This window comes from Rattus norvegicus, chromosome 10 (genome assembly GCF_036323735.1).
Source record: "Rattus norvegicus strain BN/NHsdMcwi chromosome 10, GRCr8, whole genome shotgun sequence".
NCBI classification, from domain to species: Eukaryota; Metazoa; Chordata; class Mammalia; order Rodentia; family Muridae; genus Rattus; species Rattus norvegicus.
The window spans coordinates 55,257,788-55,273,613 of NC_086028.1; the positions used below are offsets into that span (position 1 = coordinate 55,257,788).

A 15,826-nucleotide genomic window follows, 5' to 3' on the forward strand; every position below is an offset into this window, starting at 1 on the left:
ACACACACACACACACACACATCACCACCACCAAATAACCAAGCCAGAAACAAATACGTAAATGTGTAAGTCATACTAGAGGGCCAGGAAGGGGCCCAGGATTATTAGTGTCACAGCAGTCTTGTTGAAGAGGATTTTTCTGGCCTTACATAATTTATTTTATATGCAAACACATGAGGTCAGAATAATACCTTTATTTTTTTTAAATATTATTTAATGGATATGAGTACACCAGACACACCAGAATAGGGTATTACAGATGGTTGTGAGCCACCATGTGGTTGCTGGGAATTGAACTCAAGACCTCTGGAAGAGCAGTCAGTGCTCTTAACCGCTGAGCCATCTCTCCAGCCCCCAGAATAATACCTTTGAAAACAATTGGGTATCAGGCATGGCAGCAGATGTACCGCATGGCGATGGACACAGGTACTCAAAAGTGAAGTAGGAGGATCAAGTTCAGCGAAGGCGTAAGCAACATAGTGAGATCCTTGAAAGTGGGAGACTTGAAAGTAAAACCAAAACCAAACTTGGTCAAATGGACTCAGGCTGGGGAGCCATCATGTGGTGGACGTACAGGTTGAGCAAGACCTGGGGTCCCATCTTCACGGCAGCATTTCCCCTTGTTACCCTTGGAGAATGCTGGAACACCTAGAGACAGGCCATTTCTTCATGGAAATGTAAATAAGGGAGAGGCTCAGTCATCTGCTCCCACAACTGTGTACGCTCATCACAGAGTCAGCTCAAGGTTGCCAGGCAGCAATTCTGGTGCGTGTGTGGGTCTGTTTTCTTACCGTTTTTGTTTTGAGATAGGGTCTCATTATATAGCCCAAGATAGCGTCAAAGTCACCATGTAACCCGCACTAGCCTTCAGTGCCGTCCTGTCCTCCTCAGTGGGATAGTAGGCTCGAACACAACACTCAGCAGGTAGGAGAGTCCTTTGTAAAAATCTTATTAATGATTGTACAACATTAACACTTTGCAGTCCCTGTGAACACCAACCTTAGACACCACCCTGAATGCCCATAAGGACTCTGGTAGAAGGGTATTGTAACGAGCAGGTCAGATGATGACCCCAGAACCTGACAGTCCTAGAAAGACAGGCAGTCAGCTCACACTTCCCCATTTCTTTTGAGACAAGGTCTTACTACATAGCCCCGGCTGGCCTGAAACTTGGGGTTCTACTGTCCCAGTGGATCTAAAGTGTGGGTACCACACCCAGCAGACGTCACTGCGTCCTGTGGCAGGCACAGTTCGCCCCTTGCTGGGTGAACGTTTCATATTGAATTTGAGCCTACTAAGCCTCTGGGACAAGCCCAGGGAAACAAAAAGGGAGCAGAGATGGGGCACAGGCTAAGCAAGACCACAGGGAAACAAGTGACTATTATCGCTCATAGAATGTGGGAAATACTTTAGACAAATGACCCAGTTTTAAAAAAAAACAATCACCCAACAAAACAACAAAAAACCCTAATGACTGGGCAGAGGGAGGGGCATTGAGAGACCTGAGAGACACTTTAACCAAAAGGCAGTCAAAAGCATGATGCCAATATCCTCCTGTTGGCCCCATTCCTGGCATACTAAAGACATATGACCTCCCAACCCTTGCCCTTTGATGTCATCTGTAAACTTCTGACCCCTGCTGCGGGTCACCCACATACCTTTTTGGCAGAATAATTCCTCTTTGACTGAACCTGGCTCTGGGCTCCCTCTGGAGGGGACAGATGGGTGGGTGCCACGGTCACAACATCTTCATCTCATGCCCTGTCTGCCCTCAGCGTATTCTCAGCACCTGGACAATGAGATCAGTCATAGCAGCTACTTGGGCACTGACTACCCCACAGCCATGACCCCCACTTCCCCTCGGCGCTACTCCCCTGTGGCCAAGGACCTGCTGGGGGAGGAAGACATTCCCCGGGAACCAAGGCGGATCGTGATCCATCGGGGCTCCACCGGCCTGGGCTTCAACATTGTGGGCGGCGAGGATGGTGAAGGCATCTTCATCTCCTTCATCCTTGCTGGGGGTCCAGCCGACCTCAGTGGGGAGCTACGGAAGGGGGACCAGATCCTGTCGGTGAGAGAGGCCTGTGCAAGGGTCTGCACTGCCCCCCAAAGGGAGTTCTCTGCTCTTGGGGAGGGACTGGATGGGCTCAAGCCTGGTCCAGCTGGACCACTCCCTGACCCACTCACTCCTAAGAATGACTGTCTTCCCATCCCAGGTGATAGCATCTTCTCCCCTTTCTAGGTCAATGGTGTTGACCTCCGCAATGCCAGTCACGAACAGGCTGCCATTGCCCTGAAGAATGCGGGTCAGACGGTCACGATCATCGCTCAGTATAAACCAGAAGGTACCACGCCTAAGTTTTCTGTCTTGGTTAAGGTGGACCTCAGCATTGTCTCTTTAGCTGATGGATGGTCTCAGTAGGGGTGGAGCGAGGGTTGATGGGGTGTGGCATTAGGATGGGACAGAGTTCCAGAAACTTCTTGTCCTTTCTCAGAGTATAGTCGATTCGAGGCCAAGATCCATGATCTTCGGGAACAGCTCATGAATAGTAGCCTAGGCTCAGGGACTGCATCCTTGCGAAGCAACCCCAAGAGGGGCTTCTACATTAGGTAAGAAACTTCCTGGGCCTGACTCTAGAGGCTTCCGTGTATTCTTCTCCCCCTGAACTTGTGTCCAACCCCCAAACAGCTCCTCCTCTAAATCCTGCCCTTCTACTGTCCCACCCAGACGTGACACTTAGTCAAGGGTTCATAGACTTGGCTGCACACACTGGTCTTCTGGAATAGCCCCTGCCCCAAGTGTCTGAATTGCCTCCTAGTCTCTGGTCACACAAGCACTTTCCTGATGGCTCTCCTGCTAGGACCTAAGGCCAGTATTGACGCAGCAGGCATCTCTAACTTCTTCCCTCCGTCCCTTCCTCTCTCATTGCCTAGGCTGAGTTTGAACCCCTGTGCTGTAATAATCTTGCCATAGACTACAGGCGCTTGTCACCATGCCCAGCTTTGGGATATTTTGAGTCATCCTCCAGCTTGGCATCCTTGTGTGAGGCCTCGGTGGAGGGACTGCAGCTCTTCTGTGCCTACCTCCTGTCTTTCTTACCTCTTTCCCTTCCTCCCATTCTCCTCTCTGTGTAGGGATTGACTCCAGGGCTTCATGCATGGTAGGCAGGCACTGAAACCACTGTTGGAAACCCTCCTAGCACACCTCCTGACGGCTCAGTAACATTTGTTCCCTTCTCAGGGCCTCCTTTCCCATGAGCCCCCTTCCTGTCTCCTCACAAGGCATCGAGGTCCCTCACAAGGCATTGTCCCTCTCTGTCTGCTTCCCCTGTCCAGGTGGCTGGTCTTATCTGCCCTCTGCTACACAGGCGTCCCTTAGAGCTGTGTGGCCTGTTGTGATGCCTTCTTTGAAGTTCCAACTAATTCTGGCTGTTGCTTTTAGGCCATCTCCGTTGGGTTATCCATGGGCCTGTCGCAGCCGACAGGTCCTAGACTGAGCTTGCAGTGTTTCTCCTGGATGCTTGTGTTACTTGGGGGCCCCGCACCTAAGAGCTCCCTCCCTGTTGGAGGCTGGTAGGCGCCTGGGGTCTCACTGCTGGATGATACTACATGACCATGGGGGCTTTTCACCTCAGCAAGGAGGAAGCCCCCCTTGCTTTCCTCTGCACCTTCGTCCTTTGGGAAACTTCCCAGAACCTTTTGTCCTTAGAGAGGTCAGGCATTGCTGTATGTGACACCAGCGGTTTCTTGCCTTGCTGCAGATCCCTTGTCCAGAATCTGACTGACTCTTGTGGGGCCTGGTGCGTCCTTCCTGGGGTCCACAGCCAGGCCCTGACCCATAGTCACTTGTGCTACAGGGCCCTGTTTGATTACGACAAGACCAAGGACTGCGGTTTCTTGAGCCAGGCCCTGAGCTTCCGCTTCGGGGATGTGCTTCATGTCATTGACGCTGGTGACGAAGAGTGGTGGCAAGCACGGCGGGTCCACTCCGACAGTGAGACCGACGACATTGGCTTCATTCCCAGCAAACGGCGGTGAGGCTCCCAGGGCCCTGCAGCTTCCCCCATCGAGATATCCAAGTCCACGTGGTCTCCCAGGGTAGACACTCAGTACAGGACTCTTGGGAATCTGCAAGGCCCTGCTGGGGACCATGGCTCCCATCGACCTCTGGGAGAGGACTTCTCTGTGAGGGACATAGAGCCCAGCTGCTGCTGGAAGATGGGATTCCCACCTGGTCCAGAGGGTGGGGACCTCACTGAGCATGTCTCTACTATTTCCTGTGTCCCGTAGGGTCGAGCGACGAGAGTGGTCAAGGTTAAAGGCCAAGGTAGGTGGAAGGTAGATGACGAACTTGGAGAAGTGGTAGGGGTGGCCTCTGAGCTAAATCCTGAGCCTACCACAAGGATTGCTTTTTTCTTCTAGGACTGGGGCTCCAGCTCTGGATCACAGGGTAGGTGGGGTTAACTGGAAAGCTGTGGGGTGAGCTGAACATGAAGCTCCCCTTGACGTCCTTGGGGGAAGCAGGCGAGACGGTCTCCAGGTCACCTGCCTTGGAGAGCCCCTTGCAGATGCCCTGTCTCCTGCCAGGTCGAGAAGACTCGGTTCTGAGCTATGAGACGGTGACCCAGATGGAAGGTGAGCCCTGGCCCCAGCCTCAGCCCTCCTGCCCGCCTGCCCTGCTTGCTGCCTGAGCCAAACCCTTTCTCCCCAGTGCACTATGCTCGTCCCATCATCATCCTTGGACCCACCAAAGACCGTGCCAACGATGATCTTCTCTCCGAGTTCCCCGACAAGTTTGGATCCTGTGTCCCTCGTGAGTATGGGGACCTTGGATCTCTATGGAGTTGGAGTTGGGGGACTCAAGGCCTGTCACTTTGTCAGGGTCGTGACATTGGAGTAAAGTGAGACACAGATCACTTTAGAGGAGGGGTTCTGCCCACCCGCTTTTATGTCTGTAGCAAACAAGGCTGGCCAGAACCTGGCAGGCCCCAGGGTGACAGGCAGTTCTGTCCTACCTTCGTCTCAGTCTCCCTGGGTACTCTGAGGGGTTGGCTGATATAGACTGGCATTAAGGGGTGGTGGTTAGATCTCTGTGGGGCGGAATGACTTCTTGGCAGATACGACACGTCCTAAGCGGGAATATGAGATAGACGGCCGGGATTACCACTTTGTCTCCTCCCGGGAGAAAATGGAGAAGGACATCCAGGCACACAAGTTCATTGAGGCTGGCCAGTACAACAGCCACCTCTATGGGACCAGCGTCCAGTCTGTGCGAGAGGTAGCAGAGCAGGTAAGAGCTTGTGGGCAACGTCATCCTCTTCCTCCTGCCCGCTCCCTACCCCATGGCCTCCTCCAGCTCTCTCTAACTCTCTTTCTCTCTGTCTCTTTCCCTGCTGGGTCTGCACTCCGCTCCTCCACCTCCTCCTCCTCTTGGGCAACTCTGACCGCCTGCTCTTCCGTGACCCGCTCCCCTTGCTTCCTGACCCCATGCTCCCCTCCGCCATCTGTCCCTGTCTCTCCGGCTTCTCCTCCTTGCCCCATTTCTCCTCTCTTCCTGGACCTTTGCCTTTGATGGCTTTGCCTTCCCCAACGTGTGCCTCTCTTTCTTCCTGACTCCCCTCTGCTCCTTTCCTTCTTAAATGGGGGGTGGTCCCCACTACCCTCTCTCACATCCCTCCTTTCCCCCTTTCCCCTAACGCTTTCCACACTGCCTGCCCTCTCTCTGTGGCTCTTTTCTCCCATCTGCCTCCCCTCCCTCCCATCTGTCTCTCCCATTCCTTCCATCTGTCTGTCCTCTGTCTGTCCTCCCCTCCTCCTCCCTCTACCCTAATTTCGTTATCCTTTCCCTTCTCCGCCTTCCCCTGCTTGCCCGGCTCTACCCTCCGCACCCCACCCGCCCCGCCCCTTGCCTTTGCTCTGCCTCCACCTTTCGGGTCCCCTCTCTCCTGTCCCACACTGTTTCACCCCATGCCTTCCTGGGCTTGGCCTTCCGTCTTCCTTTCCCTCCTCCTCTCCATTGGTCACTCTCTCCACTCCTCTCTTCTCTTGCCGATATGTCCTTTGGCATCTGTCACTTCCCCTTTGGCCAACCTCCCGCCCCCACATTTCTATATTCTCCATCTTTTCCTGGTACCTCTGTCTGTCCTTTCCTGCTACCTGCTGGTCCCCCTCCGCCTACCCTGCCTGCCCCCAGGGGAAGCACTGCATCCTCGATGTCTCGGCCAATGCCGTGCGGCGGCTGCAGGCGGCCCACCTGCACCCCATCGCCATCTTCATCCGTCCCCGCTCCCTGGAGAATGTGCTGTGAGTATGGTCCTGGGGGCTCCCCCACTGTTCCCTCTAACTGTGACCCTGGGCTCTCAAGGTCCCCCACCTTGATCTTGTCCACTTTGTGGACAGCAACTCCCACAGTGTTCAAAGAGCTGCATTGAGAGTTGAGAGTCAAGGCTTGAAACAATGGCAGACCTTTCCCCTTCTCCTGCCTTGGGTTAGGCAGGCCTACAGTTCTCAGTAGCCCCCTGGGGCATACACAGGCTGGGGCAAACCAGAACCTCAGAGGCAGTTGGGCATTCCAGCTAAAGGCTGGAAGGATGAATTCCAGAGGTCTTAGATGGGGTGGGTTGCCGTGAGCTCATCTGTGGCCCCACAGGGTATCAGAAATCATATTGTTTGCTGTGTGCTCCAACTATGAGAGAAGTTGCAACTTAGCCTACCAGGAAGGAGGTAGAGAGGCAGAGAGGACCCTACCCCTCATGTCTGTGTCTTTCTCCCTCTTGACAGAGAGATCAATAAGCGGATCACAGAGGAGCAAGCCCGGAAAGCCTTCGACAGAGCCACGAAGCTGGAGCAGGAGTTCACAGAGTGCTTCTCAGGTGAGAGGCCACCCGCTTCCCTGAGCCACGGAGTCCGTGAGCCACAGAGTCCAGGGTGTACTGAGATTGCATGGAGTGCCCTACTGGGTGTGGTCGGTGTGGGAAGAGGTGTCCTGTCATTGGGCTCAGGGAGCCATGGCTCCTGGCTGAAGGAGTCAGAGGTGCTCCCTGCTTTGGGCTCCTTGGTCACGTCTTTGGAACCTTGACCTTACTCGCTACTCCACTTGACTTGCAGCCATCGTAGAGGGCGACAGCTTTGAAGAGATCTATCACAAAGTGAAACGTGTCATTGAAGACCTCTCAGGCCCCTACATCTGGGTCCCAGCCCGAGAGAGACTCTGATTCCTGCCCTGGCTTGGCCTGGACTCACCCTGCCTCCACCACATGGGCCCTTGGTGTGGACTGAATAGCCCAAGTCCTTTGTACCCCAGCCTCCCTTCCCACCCTTCTTATTTATTTCCTTTCTAACTGGATCGAGCCCACTGGAGGGGGGACACTCCTCTGCATGTATCCCTGCAACCCAGATCAGGGCCCCTGGACCCCAAGAACCTGGGGTCTGGGGGAGGGGAGCTGGGCTCCTGGTTCCGAGCCCTTGCTCCTTAGGACCCCTACCCCCGCCCGCCCCCATGCACACATAGACCCACTGGGGGCCTCTGCCCTCCCCATTTTCTCCCACACACATTCCAGAAGTCAGGGCCCCTCTCAAGGAGTACCCGCTGTAGGGATGCAGGGCCACAGGCTTCCGCGCTCTCCTGAGGCAGGGGCTGGGGTCACCCCTGCCCCATCATAACTCCCCATGCCATTTGAGTTCTCATTTATTTTCTCCATTTTTTTCTTCTCAAAGGTGGTTTTTGGGGGGAGACGCATGGGGGCTCTCCTGAGGGTCCCCTGTCTTTCACACACCTCCCACCTTTTTTCTTTGCTGGTTTGCATGAGTGGAAGGTCTAACTGTGGCTTTTTTTTTTTTCCTGGGATTTTATTTTATTTTATTTCATTTTATTTTTTTGGGAAAAGGGGAGGGATGGGTCTAGGGAGTGGGGAATATGGGAGGGGGGTGGGGGGGCAAGGGGTCAGGGGTTGGGTGTCCGGGAGCCAGGGGAGGACAGGAAATGCTGCCGCCTTCTGCAATTTATTTATTTTTTCTTTTGAGAGAGTGAAAGGAAGAGACAGACACTTGAAACCCCGTGTGTGGCCTGGTTCTTTGGGGTGAAGGGGGGAATGGAGAGACACAGGTCGGGGCCTGGGATAGGTGGCTCTGAGAACTTCAGATCCTTCCTTACCTCACAGAGAATAGGGTGCCTAAAAGGGTCCTGGGAAGGAATTACCAGACCGAGGCAGACAGAGACAATGCTGACAGGCCTGGGAAGAGCTGGAGCTCTGCTAGTCCCTGGCAGACTCTGAGCTCTGCAAGCTCAGGTTTGCCCTGACCACTCCCCTAGCTGGCCTCATCCCTGTTGAAGGCATATTCATTCCTAAAGAAAAACACAGAAGCTCCTCAGCTCATAGGGGATTGAAAAGGACCCATGTATAAAACTGTACAGAATGTACAAATTTAATATACCTGACTGGCCGAAAGCGCTCAGCTCCATTCATCTTAAAGGGCTCAGAGCATAGGCCCTTGGTTGGGCAAGCCTGTTGTGTTACAAAGTATCCAGCAGCCTAAGTGCCAGTCTGGAAGCTGAAGCTGCTACTGTTGCTCAGCGTCAAGAGCCACCCCAGTACATTGCTAGCCCTTAAAAAGATTTAAGGAAATCCAATTATGGAGGCATATGCCCCTAATCCCAGCTTTTGGGAAGCTGAAGCTAGAGAACTGGGAGTTCAGGGTTAGCCCAGGGTATCTAGCCTGAGCTTCAGAATGAAGCTACTTTAGAAGGTCAAACAAAAAGCAACAACAACAAAAAAAGTAGTTTCCACCGAATGTGTATTTCTTGGTATTGTTTTAAAGCCGGAAAAACTCTAGGTTGACCCATTAAAGATGGGACTGCATAGAGGAAGCACTCTTTGTTATATTTATGGGGCTGTGGACAGAATTTTTTTTTTGTCTATTTGTTTTATTTTTTTTCCAGACATTGTTTCTCTGTGAAACCCTGCTGTCCTGGAACTTGCTCTGAGAGCAGGCTGGCCTTGACCTCAAAGATCTGCCCACCTCTGCCTCCCGAGTGCTGGGATTAAAGGCGTGTGCCACCACTGCTTGGCGTGGACAGAGTCTTTTTGAGAGTTTGCTGGGTGAGGGATGCCATGTGAATCGTTACTGTTGGATTTCTTTGTGTGCCACTTTGCAGGATTTGAGGAGTCTTGGCAAATATTGTGGCTAAGAAAACAGAAATGTGACCCCAGTGAGAGAAGCTGGAGAAGTGAAGATGAGAGTTTAGTTTCAGAACTTGACAGATAAGCTATTTGCTTGCGTCAGCTATGATGCCATCCCCACATCTGTCTGATTATCAGGGAACACCCCCCACCCCCCTGCTGGGCCCTAAGAGTTCTTAAATCCTCAACAATTGCAAAAGGGCAGTTTCTGTAGCCATCCCTGAGCAAAGATGAGAGATGACTGCAAAAGACCAACCTAGGAGGAGTGATTCTGGGGAGGATATGCCATCCAGCCGTCAAAGCAGAGGTCCCTGAACTGCTGGCTGTCCCATAAACCCATGACTCTCTGGATCGACCAGGGTAATTATCCGTACAGCATCCTGATCCACAAGGCTCACCATTGCAAGTCTCGGGGTGTAGGACCCAGGGGTCTGAGTGCCAGGAAAGTTCCCCATGGTTCTGATATCTTGTGGCTTTAGGGGAGATTCTCAGATAGTTCTCTTAGCTTGGTTCTGTGTGGGATGAGGTAGGATGAGGCTATGCTGACGTCCTCTGTCTGGAGAAATCAAGGAGCTGAGGCAGGTGCCTTAATGCATCTGTCTTAATGAGTCTGGGTCCAGGAAGTAGAGGAGCCTTTACCTAGAAGGGGTACATCTCCCTGCTCTGTTTCTTTGTTACTAAGTTTCCCAGGCTGGGCTTCAATTTGTCATCCTGCTACAGCGTCCTGAGTGCCGGGATTACAAATGTGCACCACCACACCAGGCTCAAAGTCTGCATTATTATTACTGCTTTTAATTAAAAAAAATTAAATTCACTTGTGTTTGTGTCTATACAAGTGTATGCTACATGCTTGTGGATGCCCAGGAGACCGGAAGAGAGTGTTGGATTCCCTGGAGCAGGATTACAGATGCTTGTGGGCTACCCAGTGTGGGTGCTGGGACCCAAACTTGGGTCCTCTGGATGGGTGCTCTTAACCATCAATCCATCTCTTCAGCCCCTGTTTTGTTTTTTTCTTCTCCTTTTTCAATTGCTTCTTAGATTTCTTTGTGTGTGTGTGTGTGTGTGTGTGTGTGTGTGTGTGCGCGCGCGCGCGCGCCCCTAAGTGCACATGGGCACTCATGCACAAGCGTGTGCAAACCAGCATGCATGCATGCATACACCAAGGTACATGTGTGTGGGTCAAAGACCAACTTGGAGGAGAAAATTTTCTGTTTCCATCATGTGAGTTCTGAGGATCAAACTCAGGTTTCTAGGCTTGGTGGGTAGTATCAAGGAGGTGTCAAGCCATTTCATTGGCTATTGTTTTGTTTTATTAATTTTGGGGGGAGGAGGGTTTCAAGTTCCCAGCCTAGTCTCAAAGTTGTGTAGGCAAGGCTGACCTTGAACCCCTGATCCTTCTGCCTCCAGCTCCCAAGTGTTGGGATGCAGGCATCCACTGTCGTCCCTGCCTTCCGTTATTTTTAAGTGATGTAAATGATCTGTGTACCTGACAAATTTGCACATTCAAGAGGTTAAAAATGTTGCCTCCTCATCTGAGGAAGCGTGGTTAGCAGTGTGAAGTATGTTATTTCAAGTCTACAAGGAATGTTTCCCTACAAGGAATGTTTCTCACCAAACCAGGGGCCACAGGCTGGGCAGATGCTCTACCACTTAACTGTGTCCTCAGTTCCATTGGTCCCTTGAAGCAAATTGGAAAAATAATTTTTTTTTGAGACAGGGTTCAGAGATTTTCCTGGAATCCATTATGTAGACCAAACTGGCCTTAGACTCAGAGATTCACTTCCCATTCACTAGTTTAAAGGCATGCATCCCTTCCCTGTTCTTGACACTACATTGAAAATGTTTTAATCTAAAAATGTTAAAAATATTTATTTCATGTATGTGAGTACACTGTCGCTCTCTTCAGACACACCAGAAGAGGGCATCAGATCCCACTACAGATGGTTGTGAGCCACCATGTGGTTGCTGGGAATTGAACTCAGGACCTCTGGAAGAGCAGTCAGTGCTCTTAACCGCTGAGACATCTCTGCAGCCCCTAATTTAAGATTTTTTTTTATGTGTGGGGCTGGAGAGATGGCTCAGCAGTTAAGAGCACTTGTCGGTCTTGCAGAGGACCCAGGTTCAACTCCCAATGCCCATACGGTGCTTCATAACCATCTGTCATCCTAGATCCAGGAAACCCACATGCATGCAGGCGAAACATTCATACGCATAGTAAAATACATTTAAAAAATAAAAAGTTTATGTGTATTAGTGCTTTGCCTGCATGTGCGTCCAGGCACTGTACATGTGTCAGGCCACGAGAGGGTACTGGGTCCTTGGCACTGGAGTTGTGAGCCACCGCATGAGTGCCATGAGTCAAACCCAAGTCCTCTCAAGAGCTGCTGGTGTTAGCCATTGAGCCACCTCCCCCACCCCAGAAGGCAGCGAAGAGACCCAGACTCCTAAATTGACCTGGATTCAAATCCTGACTTCTCTTTCCTTACCCTCTTTATGTTTTTCACCAAATCCTCACTGGATCTTCTTTTAGTGCCGGCATGTTTTATGTCCCTAACGATGGGAATGAAAAAAAAAAAAAAAAAACAGAATGAAGACAGATGCAGATAATTAGAATCGATGAGTGCTATTACGCAAATAAAGTGACTGTTGGACATCTGTCCAGGGCTAGTTTGGGCATGTGGCCTCCCTTGGAGCAATGCTATATTGAAACATAAACAGAGACAGGCGGCGGAGTGTGCCTAAAAGAACATCAACAGGTAGGGTTTAGGTGTGGAAGCTGAGAGGACAGAAGAGGGCACGGGGGCAGAGCAGAACCGAGGGGACCAGGCAGGATCCGGCTCATAGACCCTTACAGGTATTCTAGCCCAAGTGCCACGATGCAAAGCTGTCAAAGGGGCTGAAGAAATGGCTCAGTGAGAAAAGGTGTGTGTTGCCAAACCTGATGACATGAGTTCAAGTCCTCATATGGGACTTATACGGTGGAAGGAAAGAAGTTGTCCTCCGACCTCTGCATGCTCACAACCACACAATAAATAAATGTTTAAAAACAAAACAACAAGCAAACAAACAGAGAGAAGCTATCAGAGTGGCAGGATTCTATTTTGGCAAGAGGGTTCTCCGTGCCAGGAGAGAACGTACAGTAGGGGGCGATAGAGAACCTAGAGGTAGTTGCCTGTGTTGGTAAGAGTCTTTGACCCTTTGGGCAAGAAGCCCAAGCCCTCGGGGCCTGTTTCCCTACCTGTAAAGCGCAGCGATAACTGCCTACCTAGCTGTGCCCTTAAGAGGAATAAACCACACAGCGCTAGTAAAGCCCTTAGCTCTGGATGAGGTGCTCAGTAGAAAGTGGTCACGTGGTACGTGATCGGTTCTGAGTCTCTTCGCTTATTGGGTAAACCTGAATGTTACATAAAACCCAAGGCATTCGGCATTTTAAATCTTTTCTTAAATCATTCACCCTTTGAAGGGAAGGAGACGGAAAGATTTGGGCCACAGAACTCCAATTGCTCTAAGGCTGCAAACTTGGGGTATACCTGGGTTGACTGAGAGGCAAGGCGGGATGGAGAGGGACCCTGCTGGACTTGGGTAGTTTATGCTTCTTTTATCTCCAAAGGAAGGCCCTGTCAACTGTAGCGTTGGGACACTAAGGCCCCTGAGGTGTCAGCTCCAGTTGGTGCAGGGGCCCATCTCCTTCTTCCCTTGGCTGTCCCTCTCTTCCCTCAGCTTTACCTCATCCACACAGCCAGCATTCATCATGTAAGCTCTCTGCCTTTCCCTCAGCCCTGGCTCTACCTGACTGTACCCAGCTATGGGGCTCACAGGAATCCAGTGCTGGGTTACCTCATCTCGAGATCTTCCAGAGTCTGAGGGGCTTGATGTATAGTTCCTATTCTCTAAGTCTGGGGTAAGGTCAAGATAGTGTTACCATACATGACCTTGGAAGTGCACATGACTTGGAAGGCAGTTCAGGATGGAGGTCTCTTTTGTGAAACAGGAGGGACTATCTGAGCTCAGACATTGTGTTTCTAGGCCTCCAACTTTGCACTATGGAGTGTGCAGAGCCCCTGGATCTGGGGTGTGGATCCCCACACCCTTTCTTGACATGAGAGTTCTAGCTCGTGGAGGTTTGAATGAGAATGGCTTCCCATAGACTTGGAGACTTGAATGTTTCATCCCTAGTCGGTGGAACAGTTTCAGGAAGAATTAGGAGGTGTGCCCTTGTTAGGTGTGTCACCCAGGGATAGGCTGTGAGGTCTAGAGATCCCATCTAGTCTTGCTCTCCTGGTCTCCTGTTTGTGGATCAGATATGAACTCCCTCTCAGCACCATGTCTGCCTGCTGCTGCCACATTCCCCGCCATGTTGGTCATGGGTTCATCCTCTGAAATTATAAGTAAGCCCCTAATTAAATGCTCGCTCTATCTATCTATCTATCTATCTATCTATCTATCTATTTCAATAAGTTGCCTTGGTTGTAGTGTCTCTTCACTGCAAGAGAAAAGTAACCAAGACACAATCCAACCCTTTCCGGGGTGCCGGTGAGAAGAAACCAGCTCTCAGCATACAGAACTCAGCATGGGCCCTCGCAGAACAACGGACTCATCATTTTTAACTTTGACAAACCCTTCAGAGAGGCATTAATCCAGCCTTTCAGAGGAGCCCGGAATGGTCTGCTAACAGGCGTGAGGCTTCTCCTGTAGCATCCTCTTCTGGGGCCTCCAGTACTCCACACCTCTTGCTCATCCTTAGCATCCGCATGCTCACCTTGGCCCACTCCTCAGCTTTGTAGCCAGCCAGGCCTCTCCCAGCCTGAAATACTTCCTTCTTTTTAGTGTTCCCCAAAGGAGACTCATCTCTCTCTCTCTTCTTGGTTTCCTGCAGCTCCCAGCTGGCAGCTCGAGAGCTACTCTCTGCCCTCCCCTGGTCAGGGATTTTATCTGTTTGCTGCTGCTGTTGGGAAAAGACACCTGGGAAGACAAAGGAGGAAAGGTTTGCCCTGGCTTAGGCTTTCGGAGGGCTCCATCCCGGGTTGGCTGACTTGGTGCGTTGGACTTGTGACGAGGTTGAACATCATGGCACCATAGGGAGTGTGGTAGAGAAGGCTGCTGGCTGTGGAGCAGCTAGGGAACAGAGATGGAGAGAGGGTCAGTCAGTCCCAATGACCCACCTCATTGCCTCTGGGCTACTTAGCCCCACTGACCAAGCCATTTCTACACCAAGGCCAGGCCACTATATCCCTTAGATATCTGGCCTCACCACTGTCTGGCCTGCACCTTCCCCTTCCCTTTGTTGAAGCCCTGGGGATTGGGTCCAAGGCTTTGGGCATGTCAGGGAAGCTCTCTACCACCAAATGACATCTCCAGCCCAACTCGAAATTCTTCATGCTCCCAGAGTATAGCCACAGAGTCTCTAAATGTGCTGCTCATGCAGGCCAATCAGTAAGAGATCTTTGAGCACGCGTCTGTCTTCTCGGTATGTGGTTACTTGTCCCTCGAAGGTCCCAGGGCTTCTTGCCTCCTGGGACTTACCTTGTATGTGGTCCTTTTCCACAATGAGGAGGGCTGACCTAGGAGACCAGAGGACAGTTTAGAAATGATGGGCCGTGGAGTTGGGGATTTAGCTCAGTGGTAGAGCGCTTGACTAGGAAGCGCAAGGCCCTGGGTTCGGTCCCCAGCTCCGAAAAAAAGAATCAAAAAAAAAAAAAAAAAAAAAAAAAAAAAGAAATGATGGGCCACTTCTCTGAGGCTAGCCCTGCAGTCATGTCATGAGGACATTCAAGCAGCCTCGTGGACAGGCCTGTATGGTGAGGGACAGAGGACTCCAACCAGCAGTAATTTGCCTGTCGTAGGAGTGAGTCACTTTGGCAGCTGATTTTCCAGCCTTAGTCCAGTCTTTCAACAAACACATCACTGACTGAGATCGTGGTTGTGTCCTCGGGAGAGATTCTGAGTCAGAACCATTGGTCTAAGCTGCACTGTAACCTTCACAATGAGTCGTCTGTGTTGATTGCTTAAGTTGCTAAGTTGTGGGGGTACTTATTTTGTAATAAATGACCAGGACACATATCCAATGGGATGGATCTATTGTGTGTGTGTGTGTGTGTGTGTGTGTGTGTGTGTGTGTGTGTGTGTGTATAGTGCATAATATATATTATAAAATGTATTTCTTTAAATAGAGATCTGTTGAAAAGGGATGAAAGACTACGCACACACATCCATACATTCACAACCCACACTTAACATTTACTCAAATGTGTGTGGACACTACTCCAATACTGCTCTCTTATCCATAAGCTTAGGGCATGGCTCGCTCTAGATTTCAGAATGCCTTCTTCCAGGATAACACACAAATAGAGAGATGCAAAAATCCTGGGTTTACAGAATTTTTCAGTTTTACAAGCTAATGGCAAGGCCTCACCAGCACTGTGAAAACAAGAGCCTCAGTGCTCCCTCACCCCTAGGCCCTGGTGCTCCCTCACCCCTAGGCCCCGCCCTGCTCCCTTACCCCTAGGCCCTGGTGCTCCCTCACCCCTAGGCCCTGGTGCTCCCTCACCCCTAGGCCCTGGTGCTCCCTCACCCCTAGGCGCTGGTGCTCCCTCACCCCTAGGCCCCGCCCTGCTCCCTGCCAGCCCCTCCCTCTGTGAGTATACCTA

The 15,826-nt window shown here is 51.3% G+C and overlaps 1 protein-coding gene across 7 annotated transcripts in view; it reads left to right on the forward strand.

The window, feature by feature from the left end:
* Positions 1-9,993, forward strand: part of Dlg4 (discs large MAGUK scaffold protein 4) — a 28,384-nt gene extending 18,391 nt beyond the window's left edge. For 5 of the 7 annotated variants that reach the window (XM_006246687.5, XM_039085767.2, XM_008767809.4 and 2 more), the window contains 12 exons: positions 1,776-2,071; positions 2,243-2,345; positions 2,496-2,610; positions 3,858-4,034; positions 4,291-4,327; positions 4,423-4,450; positions 4,588-4,635; positions 4,712-4,813; positions 5,118-5,290; positions 6,194-6,303; positions 6,781-6,872; positions 7,108-9,993. In XM_006246687.5, the coding sequence (XP_006246749.1) occupies positions 1,776-2,071; positions 2,243-2,345; positions 2,496-2,610; positions 3,858-4,034; positions 4,291-4,327; positions 4,423-4,450; positions 4,588-4,635; positions 4,712-4,813; positions 5,118-5,290; positions 6,194-6,303; positions 6,781-6,872; positions 7,108-7,214 (1,388 nt within the window). In that variant the 3' untranslated portion in view covers positions 7,215-9,993. The remainder of the gene's footprint in view (positions 1-1,775; positions 2,072-2,242; positions 2,346-2,495; positions 2,611-3,857; positions 4,035-4,290; positions 4,328-4,422; positions 4,451-4,587; positions 4,636-4,711; positions 4,814-5,117; positions 5,291-6,193; positions 6,304-6,780; positions 6,873-7,107) is intronic. The other 2 variants (NM_019621.2, XR_005489771.2) reach the window with 2 other exon arrangements.
* Positions 9,994-15,826: the final 5,833 nt, after the last annotated feature.